This window comes from Protopterus annectens, chromosome 4.part0 (assembly GCF_019279795.1).
Source record: "Protopterus annectens isolate FY-2018-M chromosome 4.part0, PAN1.0, whole genome shotgun sequence".
NCBI classification, from domain to species: Eukaryota; Metazoa; Chordata; order Ceratodontiformes; family Protopteridae; genus Protopterus; species Protopterus annectens.
Window position 1 is genome coordinate 1,993,852,341 of NC_056733.1, and position 22,350 is coordinate 1,993,874,690.

At 45.2% G+C, this 22,350-nt stretch overlaps 1 protein-coding gene across 4 annotated transcripts in view; it reads left to right on the plus strand.

The window, feature by feature from the left end:
• D2HGDH (D-2-hydroxyglutarate dehydrogenase) overlaps positions 1-22,350 on the plus strand; it is a 719,825-nt gene that overhangs the window by 339,156 nt on the left and 358,319 nt on the right. For all 4 annotated transcript variants that reach the window (XM_044069611.1, XM_044069612.1, XM_044069613.1 and 1 more), the window contains exon 6: positions 3,354-3,522. In XM_044069611.1, the coding sequence (XP_043925546.1) occupies positions 3,354-3,522 (169 nt within the window). The remainder of the gene's footprint in view (positions 1-3,353; positions 3,523-22,350) is intronic.

Sequence of the window (22,350 nt, forward strand, 5' to 3'; positions counted from 1 at the left end):
AATGTAACAAAAGTTGTATAACAGTGAACATCGATTCATTTAACTTTACATAATTATTCCCACACAAAAGAATAGAAAAATAACAGTGAACAGGATTCATTTAACTTTGTACATATTAGTGGCTGCTTCCTTTTACAGTTCTGGTCAGCTGTCCCTTTGAAATACATTGTAATTGCAGTTTTAATGCACTAGTTGTTTTCTCTGTCTAAACCTTTTTGTGACTTAATTATATGCAAGCAGTTAAGTCCTTTTGTTATTAAACCTGTGTTTTCTTAGAGAAACTATGCTTTGTTTTTATGGTTACTGGTTTATAGTGTACATTAGGTTCATTACTACAAATTAATACTGCCATACATATTCTGTGAATTTTCTTCCGCCTCCTTTTATCACAAGGTTACCCACATTTTTATTCCTCATGAAGCACACGTTTTGCAGTGCTCATTGAATTTAAATTTTGCTTTAGGGCACAGGTTGACAGATGAGATTAGACAGGAGGCCCCGTGGACTATGATGTTTGTAGATGACATTGTGATATGTAGTGAGAGTAGGGACCAGGTTGAGGAGACCCTGGAGAAGTGGAGATATGCTTTAGAGAGGAGAGGAATGAAGGTCAGCAGGGCTAAAACAGAATATATGTGTGTAAATGAGAGGGAGGGTAGAGGAATGGTGAGGATGCAGGGAGTAGAGTTGGTAAAGGTGAATGAGTTTAAGTTCTTGGGATCAACAGTTCAGAGTAATGGTGAGTGTGGAAGAGAGGTGAAGAAGAGAGTACAGGCAGGGTGGAGTGGGTGGAGAAGAGTGTCAGGAGTGATTTGTGACAGACGGGTACCAGTAAGATTGAAAGGGAAGGTCTATAAGAGGGTAGTGAGACCAGCTATGTTATATGGGTTGGAGACGGTGGCATTGCCAAAAGGCAGGAGTCAGAGCTGGATGTGGCAGAGTTAAAGATGTTAAGATTTGCACTGGGTGTGACTAGGATGGGCAGGATTAGGAATCGGTATATTAGAGGGTCATCTCAGGTTGGACAGTTTGGAGACAAAGCAAGAGAGGCGAGATTGCCTTGGTTTGGACATGTGCTGAGGAGGGATGCAGAGTATATTGGGAAAAAGCTGACAGGTAACAGGAAAAGAGGAATGCCTAAGATAAGGTTTATGGATGTGGTGAAAGAGGACATGCAGGTGGTTGGTGTGAAAGAGCATGATGCAGAGGACAGGAAGAAATGGAAACAGATGATACGCTGTGGTGACCCCTAACGGGAACAGCCGAAAGAAGACGATGAGATGATGATGATGGTGTCTGCATTCTGAAATAAAAATAAAATACATGACACTTTGTTTTTCTACTGTTGTGCCATAGTTTGTACAACTGTTAAAGCAACTTTCTTGATAAAACCATCTTGTTTTTTTTCCACTGAGGTTGCTCTATATGGATTAAAAAGCTTTTTACAGTGCTCTGTTGCGGTTTCATTTATGTGGTTTTTGGGCCTTGCATTACTGAGTATGGCAATTGCATGCACCTATTCTTTCCTTCCTAACTTTGTAGTCTCATTATTAACTTGGTCTTTTCAATATTTAATGGGCTTCATGTAGTGTCTCATTGCAGTTTTACTGGAGCTTATTTGTATTACCAGTTTGGGGCCTTAGAGTAAGTACTTTCCTCTCCCCATTCATCCATTTCATATCTTATCTAGACAGAAAGTGGTTTGTCCCCTGCCTTGGATGTCCCACTGAAGATACCAAAGGAGAAGCTACCCAAAGAGGAGGTGGTCAGTGTCAGTGATGTGACAATGATATCTGATGTCCATGCTGAGTTTGAGGGTGTGGTTTGTAGTGAGCCACTTTTCACAGTCTTTAACTCATGCACCTAATTTATCTGTAGACCCTGGTGAAGCCCTTCTGAAGGTCACAATGAATGTGAAGGAAGACATGCCCTAGTGAGCCAAAAGTGTTTGTGTGGAAGTTGGTCCAGACCCCACTCCTTAGACATTAAACACTGACATCCAGTTATTTTTTTTTTCTGAAGGGGAGAACATTTACTCCAGAATTTTAGTAAATGAAGGCATTCATAACAGGAAAGTGGAGGTCTGGGACTCCCTTTTGCAGGTCCTGCCTCCCAGTGCAGCTGCAGCTGCCCCTGCTAAGAGGGCCAACTTGTCCACGCAGAGGGCAGGAAGCCTACTTAGCCATGCTTCCTGGAGCTGTATGCCTTATTTAATTGGTGGGCACCAGTTACCCCACCGTACCAACCCAAGGTCTTCCCCAAGAGTGGATCTCCCAGGCTCAATGGTTCTTACAGGTTTTAAAGAACCTGCAGGCAGTGGCAGATCATCTGTCAGTGTCTGGAATCCCCTTATTCAGCTCATTTGTAATCGAGAAGGGTTTGAGATGTAGTATGATGACTATTTAGTTATTTGAGTACCCACTTTGTGTCTAAAACAGCTGCACTTGTTTATTTTAGCAAGATGATTTTGCAGTGATTTCTTGAATGAGACCACAGTATCTGACAATCTCATTTATTCAAGGATAGAGTTTCTGGAGGCTGGAGTTATTTTGGAAAATGGTGTATTGCAAATGAAAAAGGTAAAAGAGGGTCTCTGTAATTGTATACAGTAGGGAGTATTTCTAACTGAAAGTATATTGAGTTAAGGCAGAGGTTTTAATTTTTAAAGGTAAGGGATTTTAAGGAAAGGGAAGCACTTGCACTAACAGGCATCTCTTGCTGCTTTCCCTACCTGCTGTCCCTTTGTAACACTTACAGAAGTGCCACCCCCCCCCCAGCCATCTTTCATACATTATAGTTAACTTTTCTGTTTTCACTCTCCTTGGTGCTCTCCCATTTTCTAATTGCCTATCTACCTCATTTTCTCCCAACTTTTGTGGTGAACAGAGTTGCCACTCTGCTGTGCATACCCACTTGGATGTGTCTTCTGGCTGCTATTCTGCCCTCCTCCTTGTGCCAGGGCAGTATATTTAACAGAAGACTACAAAAAGTATGGAGTGCTCCTGTCTGTCATAAAATGAAAACAATTTGTTTTCAGGGTTGTAGCACTATAAAAACTGTTGCTCCAGCACGTCTGTTGATGTTGTTTGCACTGTTTTAAAATGTGTTGAAAGGTTATTTACATTTTTTTTTAATCTGTTGTATACTTGACTACACGAAAAAAAGACTTTTATACCATATTACATATAAATTTAAACGAAAGGAATAAAAAGTAATAGTGTTTCAACCCTTCTGATAGTATATCTCCTTTACTCTCACCACACATTATTACACAGTTGTAAAAGTTCTGTTTTTTAGTTATGTTTAAGTTAAAAACCTGCTTTCACAACTTTCTTGTCAATTTAATGCTTCAGGTTCTTGCTGATGGTACGGTGTTGAATTGCCTGACTCCACTCCGGAAGGACAACACAGGCTATGATTTGAAACAGTTGTTCATTGGATCCGAAGGAACTTTGGGAGTAATTACTTCTGTAGCCATTCTATGTCCACGGAAACCACGGGCAGTAAATGTGGCATTTCTGGGTAAGATTGAAATAAGTGACACTTGACTTAAAATCAACAGAAACAACCACATTGTTTAAATAGCTTGGTTTATGGCTGGACCAGTCATCCATAACGATGTTGAAAACACTAGGAAAAAGATCAACTTTATTTTACTCTGGTCCTGGAAAATATCTCCCTTTCTCTGTAGACCAGATGTTCTTCGTGTTTCACTGTTGCAGTCATTACATTTTGGTAATCTGCTGGCAGGTTGCCCTCAGTCGGCCTGATTAACAAAGTCTTGGGTCCTGCGTCAGTTGCTGTCCCTTCTTCCATGACGTCAGGTCGTCAGGGGTATAAAACATGCAGCCAACGCCATTACATCAGTCTGTCTTGCCGTGTGGTGCCCGAAGCAGAAGCAGTTCGCAAGTGCCGTTCAACTGACTCCTGAAATTTTCGTTTTTGAGTTTCAGAACCGAAGTCTTCAACTTAAAGCGAAGTACCCCGTTGGGGAAACTTTTTCTTGCTCCTTACCAATGTCAGTAAAAGTTAATAATTGCATTACTTGTGGAAAGCAAATGCCTCAAAGATTTTCTTTCGTACTGTACTCCTTGCCTAGGCCCTGACCGCGACGTACCTAGCTGTCAGTTTTGTGTTTTATTTAATTAGTGCACTATCTGTTTGTACATTTTTGCCTCTAAATATTTCGGTTCTCGGTTTAATTATCCAGAAATGTTGTCGGTTAGCCACCCACTACCGGGATTCTAAAAAAACGCAAAGATAAAGACAGAGACAGGCCGCCGAGGTCCAAAACTGCCGACAACGCTTTTCCTAAGCCAGTTGCCGGTACTTAGTGAGGTGCTTTCACAGCCCCTGATACTTCTGATTTGCGGGCCTCTACCGAGACCCATTCCGACTCCGGTATGCCATGAGATGCTTCACCTATGGAACCCACTGTTGTCTCTACCATGGATGGGTCCGGAGCCGCTGTGCAGGCACCGGCTTCTGAGGGTGCATTCAGGCCTACAGACTTGCATATTAAATCAACTCCACCTTCATTACTAAGGCCTAAATCTCGATTTATGTCTAAAAAAACGATGCCTAGGCCACATGTTCAGGCACCTATGCCTAAAAAACAAATGATCAAAATGGCCGAAGATCTAATTATTCTAATCAGGGGTAGTCACCCCCCCCCCCCCGAGACCTAGGGCTGAGTTTGAATATGAATCTTCTGATAAGGATTCTGTTTCTTCTCTTCTAATGACCTGGATTTGTCCTTACCTACTTATGAGGATTCTGATGCAGAGGATTCCATTCCTTCTGCTTCCCCTCCTGAGGATTTTTATTTTGGGGAAACTTTACATACTTTAAGGGAGTATTTCCATTGGGAAAGTCAAGAATTTTCTGATTCAAAAAAGAGGCTTAAGGATTTCCTCCTTCTACCTCAGCATAGGCCTTTGGCTGTACCTCCTGTACTAGACATTGTTGATGTGTTTTCGGAATCCAGTATGGCTGCTGATTCCCTGCCTCCGGCTCCTAGTAAACCAGACGGCTACTACAAGGTTCCTGAGTCCCACAAGTTCCTTTTCAAAAATCCTGTTGCAGATCCAGAAACCATTTCTCAGGGGCCCAAGGGCATTAAGGCTTCTACTGCTAAAAATCCTACCCCTTTTGATAGAGACTCCAGGGTGCTGGATAGATGGGGTAAAAATGTTTATACTTCTGCACCCTTGGCAATCACAGCTTTAAACTGCCAATTTCTTATGTTAAAATATCAACAGCATATTATTAGATTGTTTAAACAGAAAATTATGTTGATTCCTGACTGTGTGGAAAATAAAGATTTACAGGATTTAATGCATTCTGCTGAACAAGTTAGAAAACATACTTTGCAATGTGGTTTTGATTCTTTAGAGGCCTCCTGCAGGGCTGCTGTTACTGGGTCTGTGCTTAGAAGGCATGCTTGGCTTAAGGAGCAATCTTTGCCTGATCATGTTAAAGTGAAGTTGTTGGATGCTCCTTTAAATCAGTACCACCTGTTTGGTAATAAGGCTGAAGAAGTTCTAAAAAAGATGGAAGATAAAGCTAAATCTATGCAAACTGTTAAAGATTTCTTACAAGTGCAACCTCCAAGATTTAGTAGGCACTGGCCTGCTAAGAATTGGTCCTTTCCAGCTCCTTCCAGACACAGCAAAAACCCCAGGTTTCAGTGCCAGGGGACTCTCAGAATTAAGCAGTGGGGGCCTCCACTTCCAAATCTGGAAAGAACAAGACACCCCCCTATGGTAAACAGTCTCAATGACTTCCTTTTAATATTACCAAACACTTATCTTTTAACCGCCCCTTTGGGGGGAAAGATTGCTCTTCATGCAAAGAACTGGGAACTCATAACCCAGGACAAATGGGTTTTAAATATAGTGTCCCAGGGATACAGATTTCATTTCCACACATTGCCAACACCAAATGGGTGGCCAGACCTGCCCCCAAATCAGTGGGCAGAGGCTCAAAACAAGTACTTTCCCTCTTAAACATGGGGGCTATTCAACCGGTACCAGAAGAGGAAAAGTGACAAGGTTTCTATTCCAGGTTTTTTCTGGTACCCAGAAAAGACAAATCATGGCGTCCAATTCTGGACCTGCCTACTCTAAACACCTTTCTGTACATTCCAAAATTCAAGATGCTGACTCGTCACCAGTTACTTCCTATGCTTGGCAAAGATGCCTGGTTGGCAACTCTAGATTTAAAAGAAGCTTACCTGCACATCCCAGTCAGGGAATCTTGTAGAAGATACCTACGCTTCAAAGCAGGCTACTTGCATTATCAATTCTCTGCAGTGCCCTTTGGCTTGTCTACTGCACCCAGGATATTCACAAAGTGCCTGGCTCCAGTTATTGCATTTTGCAGGCAAAGAAATATTCAAATATATCCATACCTGGACGATTGTCTAATTCAGGCAGAAAACCAGGACATACTTCTAAATCATCTGACGTTTGTAAAAAGGGTTCTAAATTGTCTGGGGTACACCATAAACAGAACAAAATCATAACTGGTACCCTCTCAACAGATTATATTCCTGGGTGCAAGCTTGAATACAACTGCCCAACTTCAAACAAGTGGCCACAAAAACCCTGCTATCTGCAAGACAAATACTGCAAGCCTTTGGGTTCATGGCCTTCTGCATTCTTCTAATTCCATATGCAAGACTGCATATGAGGAAACTACAGTGGTACTTAAAAAGTCTATGGAGTCAACATTGTCACAGCCTAGAAACAATGATTCCTATCATACCTTGCCTACGCCTGGAGTTCCTATGGTGGGTAGAGGCCTGCCACCAAAACAAGGGACTGCCATTCACACTACCCCCTGCCACCCAAACCCTAACTACAGATGCATCAGACTATGCAAGGGGGGGCTCACCTGGCAGGAAAGTGCATTCAGGGCAAATGGAACCCAAATCAAATGCACCTACATATCAATCAAAAAGAAATGTTAGCTGTACAGAATGCTCTGACAGACTTCAAGGACTACATTCATCCAGGACAACTAATGGTAAAGACTGACAACACCACGGTTGTGTGGTACATAAACAAGCAGGGGGATACACATTCCTACCCTTTCTGTAGACTAGCCATGGCATTGTGGAACACAGCCTTGAGCTACCAAGTGCACCTACAAGCTCAATTCCTGCCAGGAAAATTGAATACACTGGCAGACGGACTAAGTAGAAATCTCATGGACCCACACGAGTGGAAACTGGAACAATGGATTTTCAACATGTTGACAAGCAGATGGGGAGCCCAGATATAGATCTATTTGCCTCCCCCCAGAACTACCAGTTGGACAAGTTTTTTGCACAAGGACTCCTCACAAAGAAGCCTGGAAAGTGGATGCTCTGTCCTTCACCTAGAAAAACCTATCAGTCTACGCCTTTCCCCCTCTGATCTCCAAAGTTCTGCTAAAAGTCAAAGAGGGCAAACCAATAATGATTTTGATTGCTCCAGACTGGTCGCGCCAAGACTGGTACCCACTCCTGCGCAGTGTGTCGCAAATATCTCCATGGCACCTGCTCAGACCCCTTCCTTGCTGTCTCAGCAGGAGAACCAAATTCTGCACCCTCAGCTTCCAACATTGAACCTTGCAGCCTGACTAATCACTTAAATTCACCCTTATCATCCCTCAGCAAACCTGTGATGGATGTCATCTTGGAGGCGAGAAGACCTAGTACTAGAAAATCTTATGCTGACAAATGGAAAAGATTCTGTGCCTGGAACCAGTCTTTAGGGATGAGCACAGCAGCGCCCAATTTACTTCAGATTTTGCAATACTTAACTGAGATGCTTCACAAGGGCCTGTCTTTTTCCTCTATTAAAATCCACGCTTCAGCTATTTCAGCTCACTATAACACAGAACCACCCCTCTTCTCTCATCCCCTTCTCAGGCAGTATCTCAGAAGGGCAAAGAACTTGAACACCCAGGAGAGCTCCTACCCCTGCCTGGGACCTTAACTTTGTTTTGGAGAAGCTCACTCTACCTCCTTTTGAGCCAGCTGCTACTGCAGACTTAAAATGTATTTCCTGGAAAACAGCCTTCCTTTTAGCAATCACTTCAGCTAGAAGGATATCTGAATTACAGGCCCTTATGGCAGTGGAGCCTTTCATCATCTTTCATGCGGACTGGGTATCTCTGAGGACCAATCCATCTTTCATGCCCAAGGTGGTTTCCAGTGTGGCTCTTAATCAGTCCATTCATTTGTTAACCTTCTTTCCCAATCCACAGAACAAAGGGGAACGGATTCTGCATTCTTTGGATGTGCATAGACAACTAAGATTCTACTCGGACAGGACTAAATCTCGAAGAAAATCTGAACAATTGCTGGTAGCATTTGCTACAGGGGCAGAGGGGAAAACAAACCATTTCTAAATGGATCAGCCATTGCATTCATTTCTGCTATAAGCACCATGGAAAACCTATCCCCTAGGGGATCAAATCTCACTCCAGGGCTGCATCTACTTCTGCAGCCTTTCTCAGAGGTGTTCTTACAAGTGATATTCTAAAAGCTGCTACCTGGAGTTCTGTACATACTTTCACCGAGCATTATCATTTTCCAGTTTTCTCTAAATCCAGAGCTGGCTTTGCCACTGCTGTCTTGCAGGGCCTTATAGCTGGCCCTAATGCTGTATAAACTCCTCCTCCCAGCCATAGCTTTGGGAATCTGCCCAAATGTAATGACTGCAACAGTGAAACACGAAGAACATAGTACAGTTGTGTACACTTACCATAAGTGTAGATGTTCGAGTGTATTCACTGTTGCAGTCCTGCTTACCCTCCCTCCAGCCCCCTTTTTTTCTCTGGCTATACCTCTACTTTCTTTTACTATGCTTAAAAGCCTTTTTGGTGTATTTGCTTTTGGTCGGAGCTATAATTTTGTGTTTTTAATTTTATTTGCTCCCCATTAGGGCGGCACCTGACATCTGGGGCAAGAAATACTGATGTAATGGCGTCGGCTGCATGTTTTATTCCCCTGATGACCTGACGTCATGGAAGAAGGGACAGCAACTGACGCAGGACCCAAGACTTTGTTAATCAGGCCGACTGAGGGCAACCTGCCAGCAGATTACCCAAATGTAATGACTGCAACAGTGAATACAATCGAACATCTACATTTATGGTAAGTGTACACAACTGTACTTTTAAGCTGTCATAGGCAAAGGAATCCTCACAGTTCAAATTGGACGTGGGCTCCCCATCGTACCCACAGCTTCTGAGTACCACCACAACCGACAAAAAAATCCCTCATCCATTCTACAGTCCATTGAAAACAAAAACTGCCAATTCATTTCCAACTTCTCTCCTTCCAGAACACCACTACAGCAGCCTGTCCAAAGCCAGATGGCTCCTAGTCACCTAGAGAGTTAAGCTTCTCCAAGGGTCTCTACTTTTCAAACAGTTTCAACCAGGTGCATTCCTGCCAAACTCCATAATAAAACCACCTCTCTATAACCTTCACAACTTCTCCCTCCATACCCCCTTCAAACGAAACTGCAATTTACTTGATCCCGCCTTTGAAACTGCAATTTACTTGATCCCACCTTTTCTACTCTTGCACCAAAACTCTGACACTTCCTCCCACTTCAGTAAAAAAAAATAGTTTTCCACTTTCATAGTACAGCTCAAAAAGCTCCATCAAAAATCTGACTGCAAGTGCTTTTCCACTGGCCACATCCTTCCTCACCTGCGTTACTTCTACTTCCACCCTCTGTAATCACCTGCTCCTTGGCTTCTATATTTACTACCAAAATTAATTCACATGACTTTTTTCATTTTAAGTCTGCTGTGGACAAATTCAGGCCAATAAAACCAAAACCCACTAACTGTGGACATGCATGTTTCAGCCTGCTTATGGCCTCGTCAGCACAGCATAAGTGGACTGATGTGAAGTAGTTAACTTCATTTATCTGCAACCTGTGGATATTCGGATCCATATCCGATCTGAGCCGGCAACTTTTTCAAGCATCTGCTCCAAGCTCCTCCCCTTACCCATAATCCCTCACATCTCCCACCTTCCCTCAGATCTCGTTTGCCGCTTCATGCATCAGCATCATGATCTCTTTAGCTCCAAGTTGGGTGTAGTAAGTAAATTTGAAGTTGTAGTAAAGTAGTATAGTAGGCCTTCCCAACTTTAGTATGTGTTTGTTGTAGTGTTGGGTTAAGTTTTGGCTGAGTGGGTTTATAGTATGGCTGAGCAGCCAAAACCTACTTTTAAAAAATGCACAGTGTGTGGCCATCAGCTTTCACTGGCTGATGGCCACACTCTGTGTATTATTTGTCTGGGTCCCCATCTTTCCATGCAGTGTAGTGTATGTACGAGGTTCAGTCCTAGGGCACTAAAAGAAAGGAAGGCGAAGCTGTTAGCGAAGGGCCTTCTGCCAGTTTCTGCCTTAAACACGACGACCTCGGCTCTTCCAGTAACTGATCAACCCCCCCAGGCTCGGACTCAACTTCCCACTAGGCCTGTTGAAGTGGGGAATAAAGGAAAGGAAAACAAGGATAAAGAGAAGAGAGGGGATAAGCACCGCAAGCGGTCTCCAGAGAGAGAGCCCTTCCCTAGCATGTCTTCCAAAGTGACTAGGACTACATCTCCTCTGCTCAAGTCCCCGAGGTTCTCCCCTGAGCCGATGGAGCCCCTGGACCCGAGGCCTTCATTGAGGTAGTTGCACTGACCAGCGAGATCCTAGTCAGTCGCCTCCTCACGTTCGACTGTGAGTCTGTAGGACCTAGATATGGACAGGATAATGAGGTTCATTTGGACCCAAATCCAAATGGGATTCTTGCCAGGCCCCTCTTCAGCTGGAGAGGGGGCCTCCATGCCCTTCTTTCATCCAATTCCTCCTTCCCTGATCCGGCCTGCGGTTACGGGGTTTATGGATCCGAGGATCCTCGGAGCTGGAGGTTCGGCGCCGATGGTTCCTCTAACGTCAATGCTGGCAGTTACCTTGAGTTCCTCAGATCAGACCTGTTTGGATCCGAGCAACTCTCGGGCCGAGAACGGGGAGTCTGATCTGAGGGAATGGAGGTGTCCTCGGCTCCGACATCAGATCCGAGCCATTCCTTTGGAACCTCGGCTACCTCTGCCTCGACCTCGATCCTCACGGCGGAGCCGGGGAGAGCTTCCTCCTTGATGGTTGCTAAGGAGGTGCGCTCTCCATCGGCGGTCGACGTGGTGGAGAAGGTTCTCTCCCAAGGATCGAGACCCCAGTCTATTTCCTCGGACTCCACTCAGGCTCCCTTGGATTTGGTCACAACTCCCTTCAGATTGTCCCAGGGACAGCCCATGCTAGTGGACCCCCAGGTGGATCCCATAGTGGAATCCCCTGTGACTCACGAGCCCTGTTCAGAGAGTTCCACGGAAGAGGGTCCCCATAAGCACACGTTCAGGAGGCACCTGTACTCACCCCGAGTCCCTGACAGAAGATACTGACTTGGATGAAGGAGAGGGTTCTCCCAGGTCACCTCCCGAGAATGTCTCCTTTGGAGACATCATGGAGATCCTCCACCAGAGGGGAGGTTGGTCAGCCCCAAAACCCCTCTACAGATGAGTCAGTATTCCTGGAGGCCTTTGGCATGGGCCCATCTACATCCTGGGTATCCCCTCCTGCAGATCCCTTAGTGGGTCTTATTACTACGTGGGCATGGATGGAGCCTGTCACCATAGAGCCAATACTAAAATGCCTGGACAGGATCCTCTCTCCTCCCTCAGACAGGCCTGGTATAAGGGATCCCCAGTGGATGCTGTGGTGGTTGCAGCTGCCACCAAGAGGGAACTGGCATAGGAAGGTTCCTCAATCCACCCTCCGGACAAGGAGTCTAGGGCGGTGGATCGGTTTGGGAAGCGAGTATTTTCTTCAGCGATGTTTTCCATTCGAGCACTGAATTATTTGGCACATGTCATATGACTTTAGCGAGACCTAGTCACAGAGTTCGCTGTGTTGCCCCGAGAGTCTTTGTCGCCAGAGGACATGCGGTTATTCTCCACGAAAATGTCAACTCTCAAATCTGTATCGAACACGTCCATGCATCTTCTTTCCCATGCCACTGAATGAGCGGCTAAGGCAGCTGGGACTGACATAGGTATGAGGTGACACGCTTGGCTCAGACTCTGTCAATTTGCGGACGCCTTCAAGGCGTCGTTCACAAATGCTCCCTTCAATGGTTCTTTCCTGTTCGGGAGGACAGTACGTGACACTCTGGTCCAGAGCGAGAAGGACTGGAAGACTCTGTCTGCTTTTGGAGTCTGCTTCTCTAGCCCTCAAAGATCCTTTTCTAGGAATCAAGAAAGGGCAAAAGAAGATGTGGTTCTAAAAAATCACAGTTTTCCCGGGACTCTCAGGACAACTCGTCTCCTAGAGGCAGAGGGGGACAAGATAGACGCCACCCCAGAGGCAGAGGGGGGCTGAGGAATTTTGGGTCTAGGGAGACCTTCTCAGACAGACCCACACAGCAGCCCTGAGGGGTTGCCAGACTGTCCTACTCTGGAGACAGTCGGGGGAAGATTATCATTGCACCTAATGGCTTGGGAGTCCATTACAGTGGATCATTAGGTGCTTCAAATAATATCCAAAGGCTACTCCATCCCGTTAGTTATCACTCCCGTCCAATCAAAGCGCCTCCCGGATGTTCCACCTGCTCAAAGAGAGGCGGCAGAGCAAGAGATTTCAAAGCTGCTTCGCAAACGAGCCATCAAACCAGTCCCCCCAGATCAGTCAAGATTAGGCATTTACTCCAGGTTCTTTTTGTACCAAAAAAGACGGGGGACCTCAGGCCCATATTGGACCTGTCAACCCTGAACCTGACTGTAGCAAAGCTGAAATTACGGATGGTCACCCTGCGGTCCATTCTACCTTATCTCCGAGAATGCAATTGGATGTGCTTGATAGACCTCCAGGACGCTTACTACCATATCAAAATTCGCAGAAGCTCCAGGAGATTCCTTCGCTTTCGGCTGGGAGCCAATCATTTCCAGTTCAGAGCCATACCCTTCGGTCTCGCCACAGCCCCCAGGGTATTTACCAAGGTTATGGCAGTCGTAGTGGCTCACCTAAGGCTTGAGGGAATTCAGGTGTTTCCTTACCTAGATGATTGGCTCCTCGCTGCTGCCACCAGGCATCTTCTTTGCAGGGCCAGAGATGCCTTCCTGAATCTTGCAGTCAACCTAGGGATTACCATCAATGTCTCCAAGTCCCTCTTGAACCCGGTACAGATCTTGGAATTTATAGGGACACAGCTGGACACCCTCTAATTGAAAGCCTTTCTAACTCGAGACAGGGTCCAGAGCCTACGGGCCCATGTATCAGCGATCCGTGGCACCAGGCTGCCAATGGCGGGCGACGTTCTCAGAGCCCTAGGCTCCATGGCCGCATCAATCTCCATCCTTAGTGCGTGCCTTCACAAGTGGGTGCTTCAGTGGACCCTTGCAGTACAGTGGTCTTAGCTAGACCTCCCCATGGACTATCCACTTCGAATCAGCAAAACCTGCAAGGCGTCTCTTCTCTGGTGGCTCCAATCGCCGGAAATCTTGGCAGGGTGTCCCTTCATAGCACCCACAGCCCAAGCCACAGTGACCACGGATGCTTCCCAGCTCTGGTGGGGGGGGGGCACTATTTGGGGAGGACGGTCCAAGGCAGGTGGTCCCAGACCAAGACCAGATTGCCTATCAGTGTTCTGGAGATGAGGGCAGTGCTTTTAGCATTGCAAGCCTTTCATACTGTTCTTCTCCCAGGGACGATTGACGTTCGGTCAGATAAACGTGTCTCTTGTCTGGTACATCAGCAGATGGGGGGAACCAGATCTTACCTTCTCTGTCGTGAGGCTATGAGAGTGTGGGAGTGGGAGATCTCCACCAGTCGGTTTCTGATTGCAACACACATTCCGGGACGCTCCAACATTTTAGCGAATAGATTGAGTCGGGCTATTCTAATGCCATACAAGTGGTCTCTGAAACAATCGATAGCGGAGGAGATCTTCTTTGCGTGGGGTCAGCCTTGCTACGATCTCTTTGCATCTCCTTCCAATGCGAAGTGTAGTGAGTTCTTTGTTCCGATTCCCTCGCCAGGGGACTCCCCCCAGAGATGCTCTCGTCCATGCTTTGCCTCCCGGGTTACTGTATGCTTACCTCCCCCCGTTATCTCTCATTCTGAAGTTTCTTCAGAAAGCTTGCTGACTGGGATGCAAAGTGATCCTCATTGCCCCGTTCTGGCCTCATCAGGTGTGGTTCCCCTTCCTCTGGTCTCGTGTTCTAACTCCTCCTCGGATTCTGGATCTTTGCCCGGATCTCATCTCTCATCCCTCTGGCACCTGTCCGCCCGACCTGGACAGCCTCAAGCTGACTGCTTGGTTGCTCCAGTTCCCTTGATTGCTAGGACTTCCGGTCTGTCATCTTCAGTAAAGACTATTCTGGTGGCAACCCACAAGGCTTCCATTAGGAAGATTTACCGCAGCAAATGGAAACGTTTCTCTGTTTGGGCTTCTCAGAGGAACCTAGATCCCTTTACAGCCCCGGTTCCTGCAGTGTTGGAGTTTTTGGCAAATATTTTCCAGCAAGGGGCTAGTTCCTCCACGGTAAAAGTGCAACTGGCAGCCATCTCTAATTTTCATGTTGGCGAAAATATGAATGGTCTGGCCTCTCTGAGACTGTGTAAAGCCTCTCTGAAAGGCACCTTTCTTTTAGGTTCATAGGTAGGTACTAGGCTATCTGCCCGTGGGCATTTGTAAGCCTAGCCAGAGTGTGTCAGCATTCGCCGCCCCATTGATTAATTAACTGATCCTCTGTCAAGCAAAGCCAATGAAGTGATCCTAGGGGTGTATTTTATGTTTCCCATCCACTCATCAAGGTTTCTCTTGAAGAGTGTTAGTGATGTGCTCTGCCTAATGTAGTTTAGAATTTTGTTCCAAAGCATGGGGAGTCTCTGTGACAGGAATCTATCCCTCCAGCATGTTCTATTTATTGTTGTGGCAAGGTTTAGCTCACTAGAGCGCGTGGCTCGCAGTGACTTGGATTTCTTTAGGTGAAGCATGTCCATCAATTCTGGGTTGGACATGGCTTTATAAGTCAGGCAAAGATCACCTCTGAGTAAGCGATACGCCACTGAGTACAGCCAGAGTTTTTTCAGTCGGGCTGCATAGGACATATGTTTGAGGCCAGTAATTCTCTTGGTGAGGTACTTTTGTGGTCTCTCCATATGTTGGAAGTGTCTTGTGAGGTACATCCCAAATGGGGCATTGTATGATGGGTCTGATGAGTGATGAGTAGTGGGGCACTATAACCTCTTTGTTTCTAGATGCGAACCCTTCAGTAATTAGATGGGCCACATAGAAGGATTTCCTAACTACTTTTGCAATATGATTGTCAAAGGAGATATTACTGTCTACCTGGGTCCCCAGATCTCTTATTACCTCTTCTGTATTTAGGGGGCTGCCACCTATTTAGTAATTCGTGGGTGTTATATTTTTCCCAAATGGGATGACTATGCATTTTTTGGCATTTAGCTTGAGGCCATGACTTTGACACCAGCTGTCTGTCTCCGTAACGCCCTTTTGGAGGATGTCCGTGTCATCCGGAGAGTCAATTATGGCGCCCAGTTTGCAGTCATCGGCGATCTTTGTTAGCCATAGTCCTCCTGTGTTTGCCTGTACCTCTGAGAAGTATATGCTGAACAGTAGGGGTCCCAGGACCGAGCCTTGCGGGACACCACTTGTGACTGGTTTAGAGTTGGACCCGGAGCCCGCTATTCTTACTGTGAGAGTTCTGTCTGTAAGCCAGTTGGCACCCATCTCCTAACGTAGGGGTTTATGTTCTGGCTGGTGAGTTTTTCTGTAATACCCGAGTGGAGAATGGTGTCAAAGGCCTTGACGAGGTCAAGGTAGGCTGTGTGAACAACCTTTCCCTCGTCTATGGCCTTGGTGACTGTCTCGAAGAAGTCAACCAGGTTTAGTAGGCATGATCCGCCCTTAACAAAGTCGAACTGGGTCAGGTCAAGTGTTTGTAGGTTCCCAGTGTCTTTGTTAAGGAGTTCCATGATGATGCGCTCCATAGCCTTGCAGACCAGGCTAGTCAGGTTTATGGGGCGATAGTTACCAGGGTCAGTTGTTGCCCCTCCTTTGTGGAGTGGAATAACCGTTGCTGTGCGCCATTCTATGGGCACGTAGCCTGTGGAGAGGCTGAGGTTGAACAGTGTGTTTAGGTGGGGGGGTTAGTTCGTTCTGTAGTTTGTGCAAGACGCAGCCTGGGACACCATCTGGCCCCATTGATGCTGTGTTATTGGCTTTTGAAAGGGTTATTTTCACCTGTGCGTCTGTGCTTTCTGGAACACTACACTTTTCCGGTATTGTTGTGGGCCCTTTTGGGGGTGAGGGGGGGGGGTGACATTTGCACTGAATCTCTCTGTCAGGATGTTTGCAGTATCAGTAGGTTCAGTATATTTTGTGCTATTTTGCAGTAGTTCAGTTCACATCTGCGAGTTGCCACTTAGATTCTTAACATAGCTAAAGAAGGCTTTGTGGTTATCTTTTGAATCCTTGGCTATTTTTCTTTCGAAGTTAGCCTTGGATGATTTTATGAGGGACCTTAATTTCTTACTGATGCTGATCAGGGATTTCTTTCCTTCTTGGATTTCCTTTTCTTTTGAACTAGTTTCCTCCTTCTATTGTATAGCCTGTTTATGGCAGGGGTCCACCAGACTGGTTTCCTTCTCTTAGAGGAGTGAGTCTTGGTTTTGCTAGGGATGGCACAATCCATGCATCCTTGTAGGTGCTCATAGAGTGCATCTGTAAAGGTTTCTGCATCTTGGGCAGCGTTATCCTTTAGCGTGGGGGCTGTGAAACTTACCGCCTCTGTCTTAAGTAAGGTGAAGTTTGCTTTAGAAAAGTTTTTTACTGTGGTTTCTTTAGTTGGGGGTGGTGGTGGGGTGTGGACATCCAGAGTGATTAGCTTATGGTCTGATCTAACCAGTGATGGGTTGACCTCCAATGTGGAACACCTGTCTCCCATATTTGTGATGACCAGGTCCAATATGTTTTCACCTGTGGTAGGGGAGTTTACCAGCTGATCCAGGGCGTTTGAGTTGGTGAATTCCAGGAAGTGCTGGGCCTGGGAGTTTGTACTAGAGTAGTTTTCCCAGTTAATGGTAGGGGTAATTGAAATTCCCCAATATCAGGGTGTTCGGTAGGACCTTCATATTTTCCAGTGTCTCCAGAAAGGTGGAGTGGTGGTCCTGGGTCATGGAGGGTGATCTGTAGCAGGCCACAATTTGCACTGCAGATTTGCCTGATGTTAGTTGCACATGGATGATCTCAGAGGTGTCATGCTGCGCCACTAACCTGGAGGTGTAGGTATCCTTGATGAATATAGATACACCCCCTCCTTTTGTGTTTCGGTCCATGTTCTGTGACCAAAACGAGTGGTAAGAGTTGTAGCTCGGTAGTGCTGGGGTGCTCTCTGGAGCCTTGAACCACGTTTCAGTTACTGCACAGATGTCGACGTTCTCCATACTGATGAGTGCTTCGAGCGTGTATATTTTGAGATTTAAACTCCTGGCGTTGAGTAGCATAACCCTCCATTTTTTGTTAATTGTACTGTTTACGGTGGTGGTTTTGACATTTGAGCCTTGCCTAAAAAAGGCACTATGGGGGCAGCAAGAGCCTTGGCCAGTATTCGAAAGCCTAGGGGTGACAGGTGCAAGCCTTCTCTTGCGAAGCAACCCGGCTTGTCGATCACGTCGTTCCAGGCTGACAGACACTGGATTCCCTTTGAATGACACCAGAAGCTTAGCCAATTGTTGAAATTGATAATATTTTCTTTATACTGAGGTATCATTCTTGGTGAGGGCAGGATGCTACTCAGGGTCTGGGTCATACCAGTCTGGGCTACATGATCAGAGAGCTCTTCCATATCTCTTTTCATGTAGTCCAGGGAGGTACATTTCAGGTCATTCACACCAGCATGAACAATTAGAGAGTCATATTTGTACTTGTTCTGGAGTGATCTGAGTGCTTGTGTTATATGGTGGATTCTGGCTCTCGACAGGCAGCTAACAGTAACCTTCTGCTTGTTCAGCCTAGTGAGTGGGACGTCAGTGTGCCTGACTATAGAGTCACCTATTGCTAGTGTGTTAGGTATGTTATTTTGCCTTAAGGGCTTTGATTGTGTGGCACACAGATTTTGTTTTTTGTGTGTTGTCTGGTTTGTGACGAGAGGTGCAGGTTGTTTGGGTGTCTGCTTTGAAGGTGTCTGATGCTTTTGCACATTTTTATTTAGAGCCTCTGAGTATGATTTTGTGTGTTTATGTGTATTTTTTGCCAGTGCTAGTTTAGTAGGTCTATGTGTGGCTGGAGATGTGGTGCAAGTGATGACCTTCTCCTCTTGACTGTCTGTTCCAGTCTTGGGTGGAGACAGCTTAACCTTCAGTCTGGCTGTATAGTTGCATCTCTCGCATATGTTAGTGTTTTGTGATAGGGTTGTCTGTGTACATGTGACAGTTGTCACATTGCCTCAGGATACCCAGATTCACCAGCTGGACTGGAGAGTACACCTGAAATAACCCTTTGGTCATGCCTGAATAGTAGGGTGAGCTGCTTAGTAGCTTGGTTGGTGAGGGGTGAATAAAGAGCCTTGCCCTGCTGGGCAATTAAGTGGCAGGGTAAATTAGTGCTTGTTATTAGGTCTGAGCAAGTGCTGGGCTTTAGGATGCTTTTTGAGTGCTTAGGTTGAGAGTTAGACTAGTTTCAAGGGCAAAACTGAAGAGGAGACTTAGTGGAGCCGGGAATAATTTAACTCTAGCTAACTGGCACTGCCCTGCACACAAAACCGTGCAAACACAGTTTTTATAGCAGTGAAATGAAAGAGATAGAAGTTAGCCCAAAATGGCCAATAAACTACTAACTTCTGGGCTGGAACCACTCCACCAGATAGGCTGCTCAAAGCTCCCTTGTCTCACAGGTGAACAGAGAAACTTCTTTCTATCCAAGTAAGGTATGGGCAACTCAAAAACTTGTAACACAGCCCTGAATTCAGCACTACTCTGAAAACTGGACTATGCTAGCTTAGAAAGGCAGGAAACAAGGAATTTTTTTTTTGAAAAGACAAGGCAAAAAAACAGTAAGAAATACACTTAAAACAGCTTTAAACAACTACAAACGATCAGAAAAGGCTATCGCACTTCAGTGTGTAGCCTACAACAATTAAATTATTTAAACCAAAAACGACTTTTTAAAAGTGAGGCAGTCAAATAAGTACAATATGTGAAAAAAACCAAGCTTTTGAATCACAATAAACGCTGGAAAATCGGTGTTTAGGTGAAAAACGGTTAAGTACAGCAAGAAAGTACAGAAAACTGATACTTAATCACTCCAAAGTCTCTTCTAAGCTAGAAGGCTTGTATCAGTTTAAGGCTTTCTAGTGGTTCCCAGTAGGTTAGTTACAGGAAAAAATGGGAAACAAGCGCAGATGTGGTCTTTTAAACCAGAAAGTTGAAAGAGATAGACAAACTGTCCAAATGGTCAATAAACTAAAATTTCTGGGCCAAGAACCACTCCTTTTGTGGTAGACAAGCTACCTAGTGCTTACCACTCCCACTGATAAGCTAGAAGGCTTTCCTCCAGCACAGAAAGCCTTGTGGGGCTCAGAAGCTTACCAACAGTCCTGGATACAGTAACTCTGTATCTGGACTAGGCTACGTATAGGAAAGGTAGGAAACGAGCGCAAGTGCGGCTTTTAAACCAGAAAGTTGAAAGAGAGGGAAAAAAAACTGCCCAAACAGCCAATAGCTATAATTTCTGGGCCAGGAACCACTCCTCTTGTAGTACATAGGCTACCTAAAGCTTACCACTCCCACTGATAAGCTAGAAGGCTTCCCTCCAACACAGAATGACTTGGGGGGGGCGGCTCAGAAGCTTACTAACAATCCTGGATACAGCAACTCTGCAACTGGACTAGGCTAGTTATAGGAAAGGTGGGAAATGAGCGCAAGTTTGGCTTTTAAACCAGAAAGTTGAAAGAGATGGGAAAAAAACTGCTCAAACTGCCAATAGCTACAGTTTCTGGGCCAGCGACCACTCCTCTTGTGGTAAATAGGTCTACCTAATGCTTACCACTTCCACTGATAAGCTAGAAGGCTTCCCTCCAACATGGAAAGGCTTGGGGGCTCAGAAACTTACAAAGAGTTCTGGATACAGCAAATCTGTACCTGGACTAGACTAGTAACAAGAAAAGCAGGACACAAGCACAAATACAGGCATTTAAATCAGAAGGTTGAAGGAGATGGAAAAGCTTCCCATACAGCCAATAAACTATAATTTCTGGGCCAGAAAGCACTCCTCCTGTGGTAAATAGGTTACCTAGTGCTTACCACTCCCACTGATAAGTTAGAAGGCTTCTCTCCAACACAGAAGGGCTTGGGAGGCTCAAAAGCTTACCAACAGTCCTGGATTCAGCAAATCTGTACCTGGACTACACTAGTTACAGGAAAGGCGGGGACCAAATGCAAACATGGGCTTGTAAACCAGAAAGTAGAAAGAGATGGAAAAACTACCCAAACGGCCAAAAAACTACAATTTCTGGGCCCAAACCAACTTTTCCTGTGGTAGGTAGGCTACCTAGTACTTACAACTCCCACTGATAAGCTAGAAGGCTTCCCTCCAACACAGAAAGGCTTGGGGGGCTCAGTCCTGGATACAGCAAGTCTGTATCTGGACTGGACTAGTTACAGGAAAGGCAGGAAACGAGCTTAGAATTTTTTTTTTGTTTTGTTTTTTTTTTTTTTTTTTTTTTTTTTTTACACCTTCCAGTTAAGGACTCCTCCTTGGGACATTACCCTAGTTCTACAGGCGTTAGTTGCTCCTCCCTTTGAACTTGTAGTGTCAGTAGATTTGAAGTTCTTATCCCGGAAGACAGCTTTTCTAGTGGCCATTACTTCGGCCAGGAGAGTTTGAGATTCAAGCTTTGTCTGCTGTGCCCCCTTACTTGATCTTTCATAAAGACAGGGTCTCACTCCACACAAACCCTTCCTTCTTACCTTTAAACATTAATCAGATGATTAACCTGCCTGTTTTCTTTCCAAATTTTCAGAACAAGGGTGAATATAAACTGCATTTGCTAGATGTTCGACAGCTTCGTTTCTATTTACACAGAACTAAACCCTTTTGTAAGTCTGACCAGTTATTTGTGTCCTTTTCTTAGACCCTTTTTGGGCAAAGCCATATCCAAGGTCTCCTTAGCTAGATGAATTACACAATGTGTACTGCAAGTCTATAAGGACAAATGTCTGTCCCTGCCTGGTCCTGTTAAAGCTCATTCTACCAGATCTATGGCGACTTCTGCTGCTGTTTGGCCTAGGGTTTCACTGGATGATATCTGTGCAGCAGCGACCTGGGCAAGGTTGCATACATTCATTTCTCATTTATACGTTGGATTTGATCTCTAGAGGGAGAGCATCCTTTGGCTCTGCGGTGCTCAGGAATATCCTTCCGTGAGGGCCTCCCAGGAGTTTTGGTAGCTGGGGACTCTGTCCCACAGGTTGCAGATAAATGAAGTTAACTACTTCAGATAAAGAAGTTATAAACTCACCGTAATGTTCCATCTGAGTAGTTATACTTCATTTTCTGCAACGCCCTCCTTCCCCCGAACCTGTTCTAGGTTAGTGATATTATTAAATTGCTGATAGTTTGGATAGTGGCAAATGCGATCTGAAGGAAGGTCGGAGATGTGAGGGATTATGGGTAAGGGGAGGAGCTTTGAGTAGATGCTTGAAAAAGTTGCCGACTCTGATCCGATATGGATCCGAATACCCACAGGTTGTGGAAAATGAAGTGTAACTACTCAGATGGAATGTTATGGTGAATACATAACTTCTTTTTTTGCTAATGTTTAGAAACACAGGGTCTTTGTACCCAGCTGATGAAAAGAAAAAAAGTTATGGGCATTCAAAACTGCTATATAGCTGAAACACCGAATGTCCTTAAGGCGTCATTTACATATATCCCATGTGCCTCTAATACAAGAAGTTTAAGGAATCACACAGTGGAAACTGTAGTTTGGCTAGATTTTTGTTTGTTTTTTTATTGCATTACCATCCAAACGTTCTACTTAAAGTATAGTTGCAGTCACACAGTGCATGACTTTCTGCTTTTATTTTATCACTGATTTGGGACACTAAGGAGGCCTCATTGACAGTAGGTGAAGATGAAATATGCTTTAACTGAAGTGCGAATAGCAGCAGTTGCTGATCTCTGGCATTTCTGCATATTACTTTCTCTTCCTTAGTAATTTGCCCCCCCAAAAAAAACAAAAACAAAAAAAGGAATGTAACACTGCAAAGGACA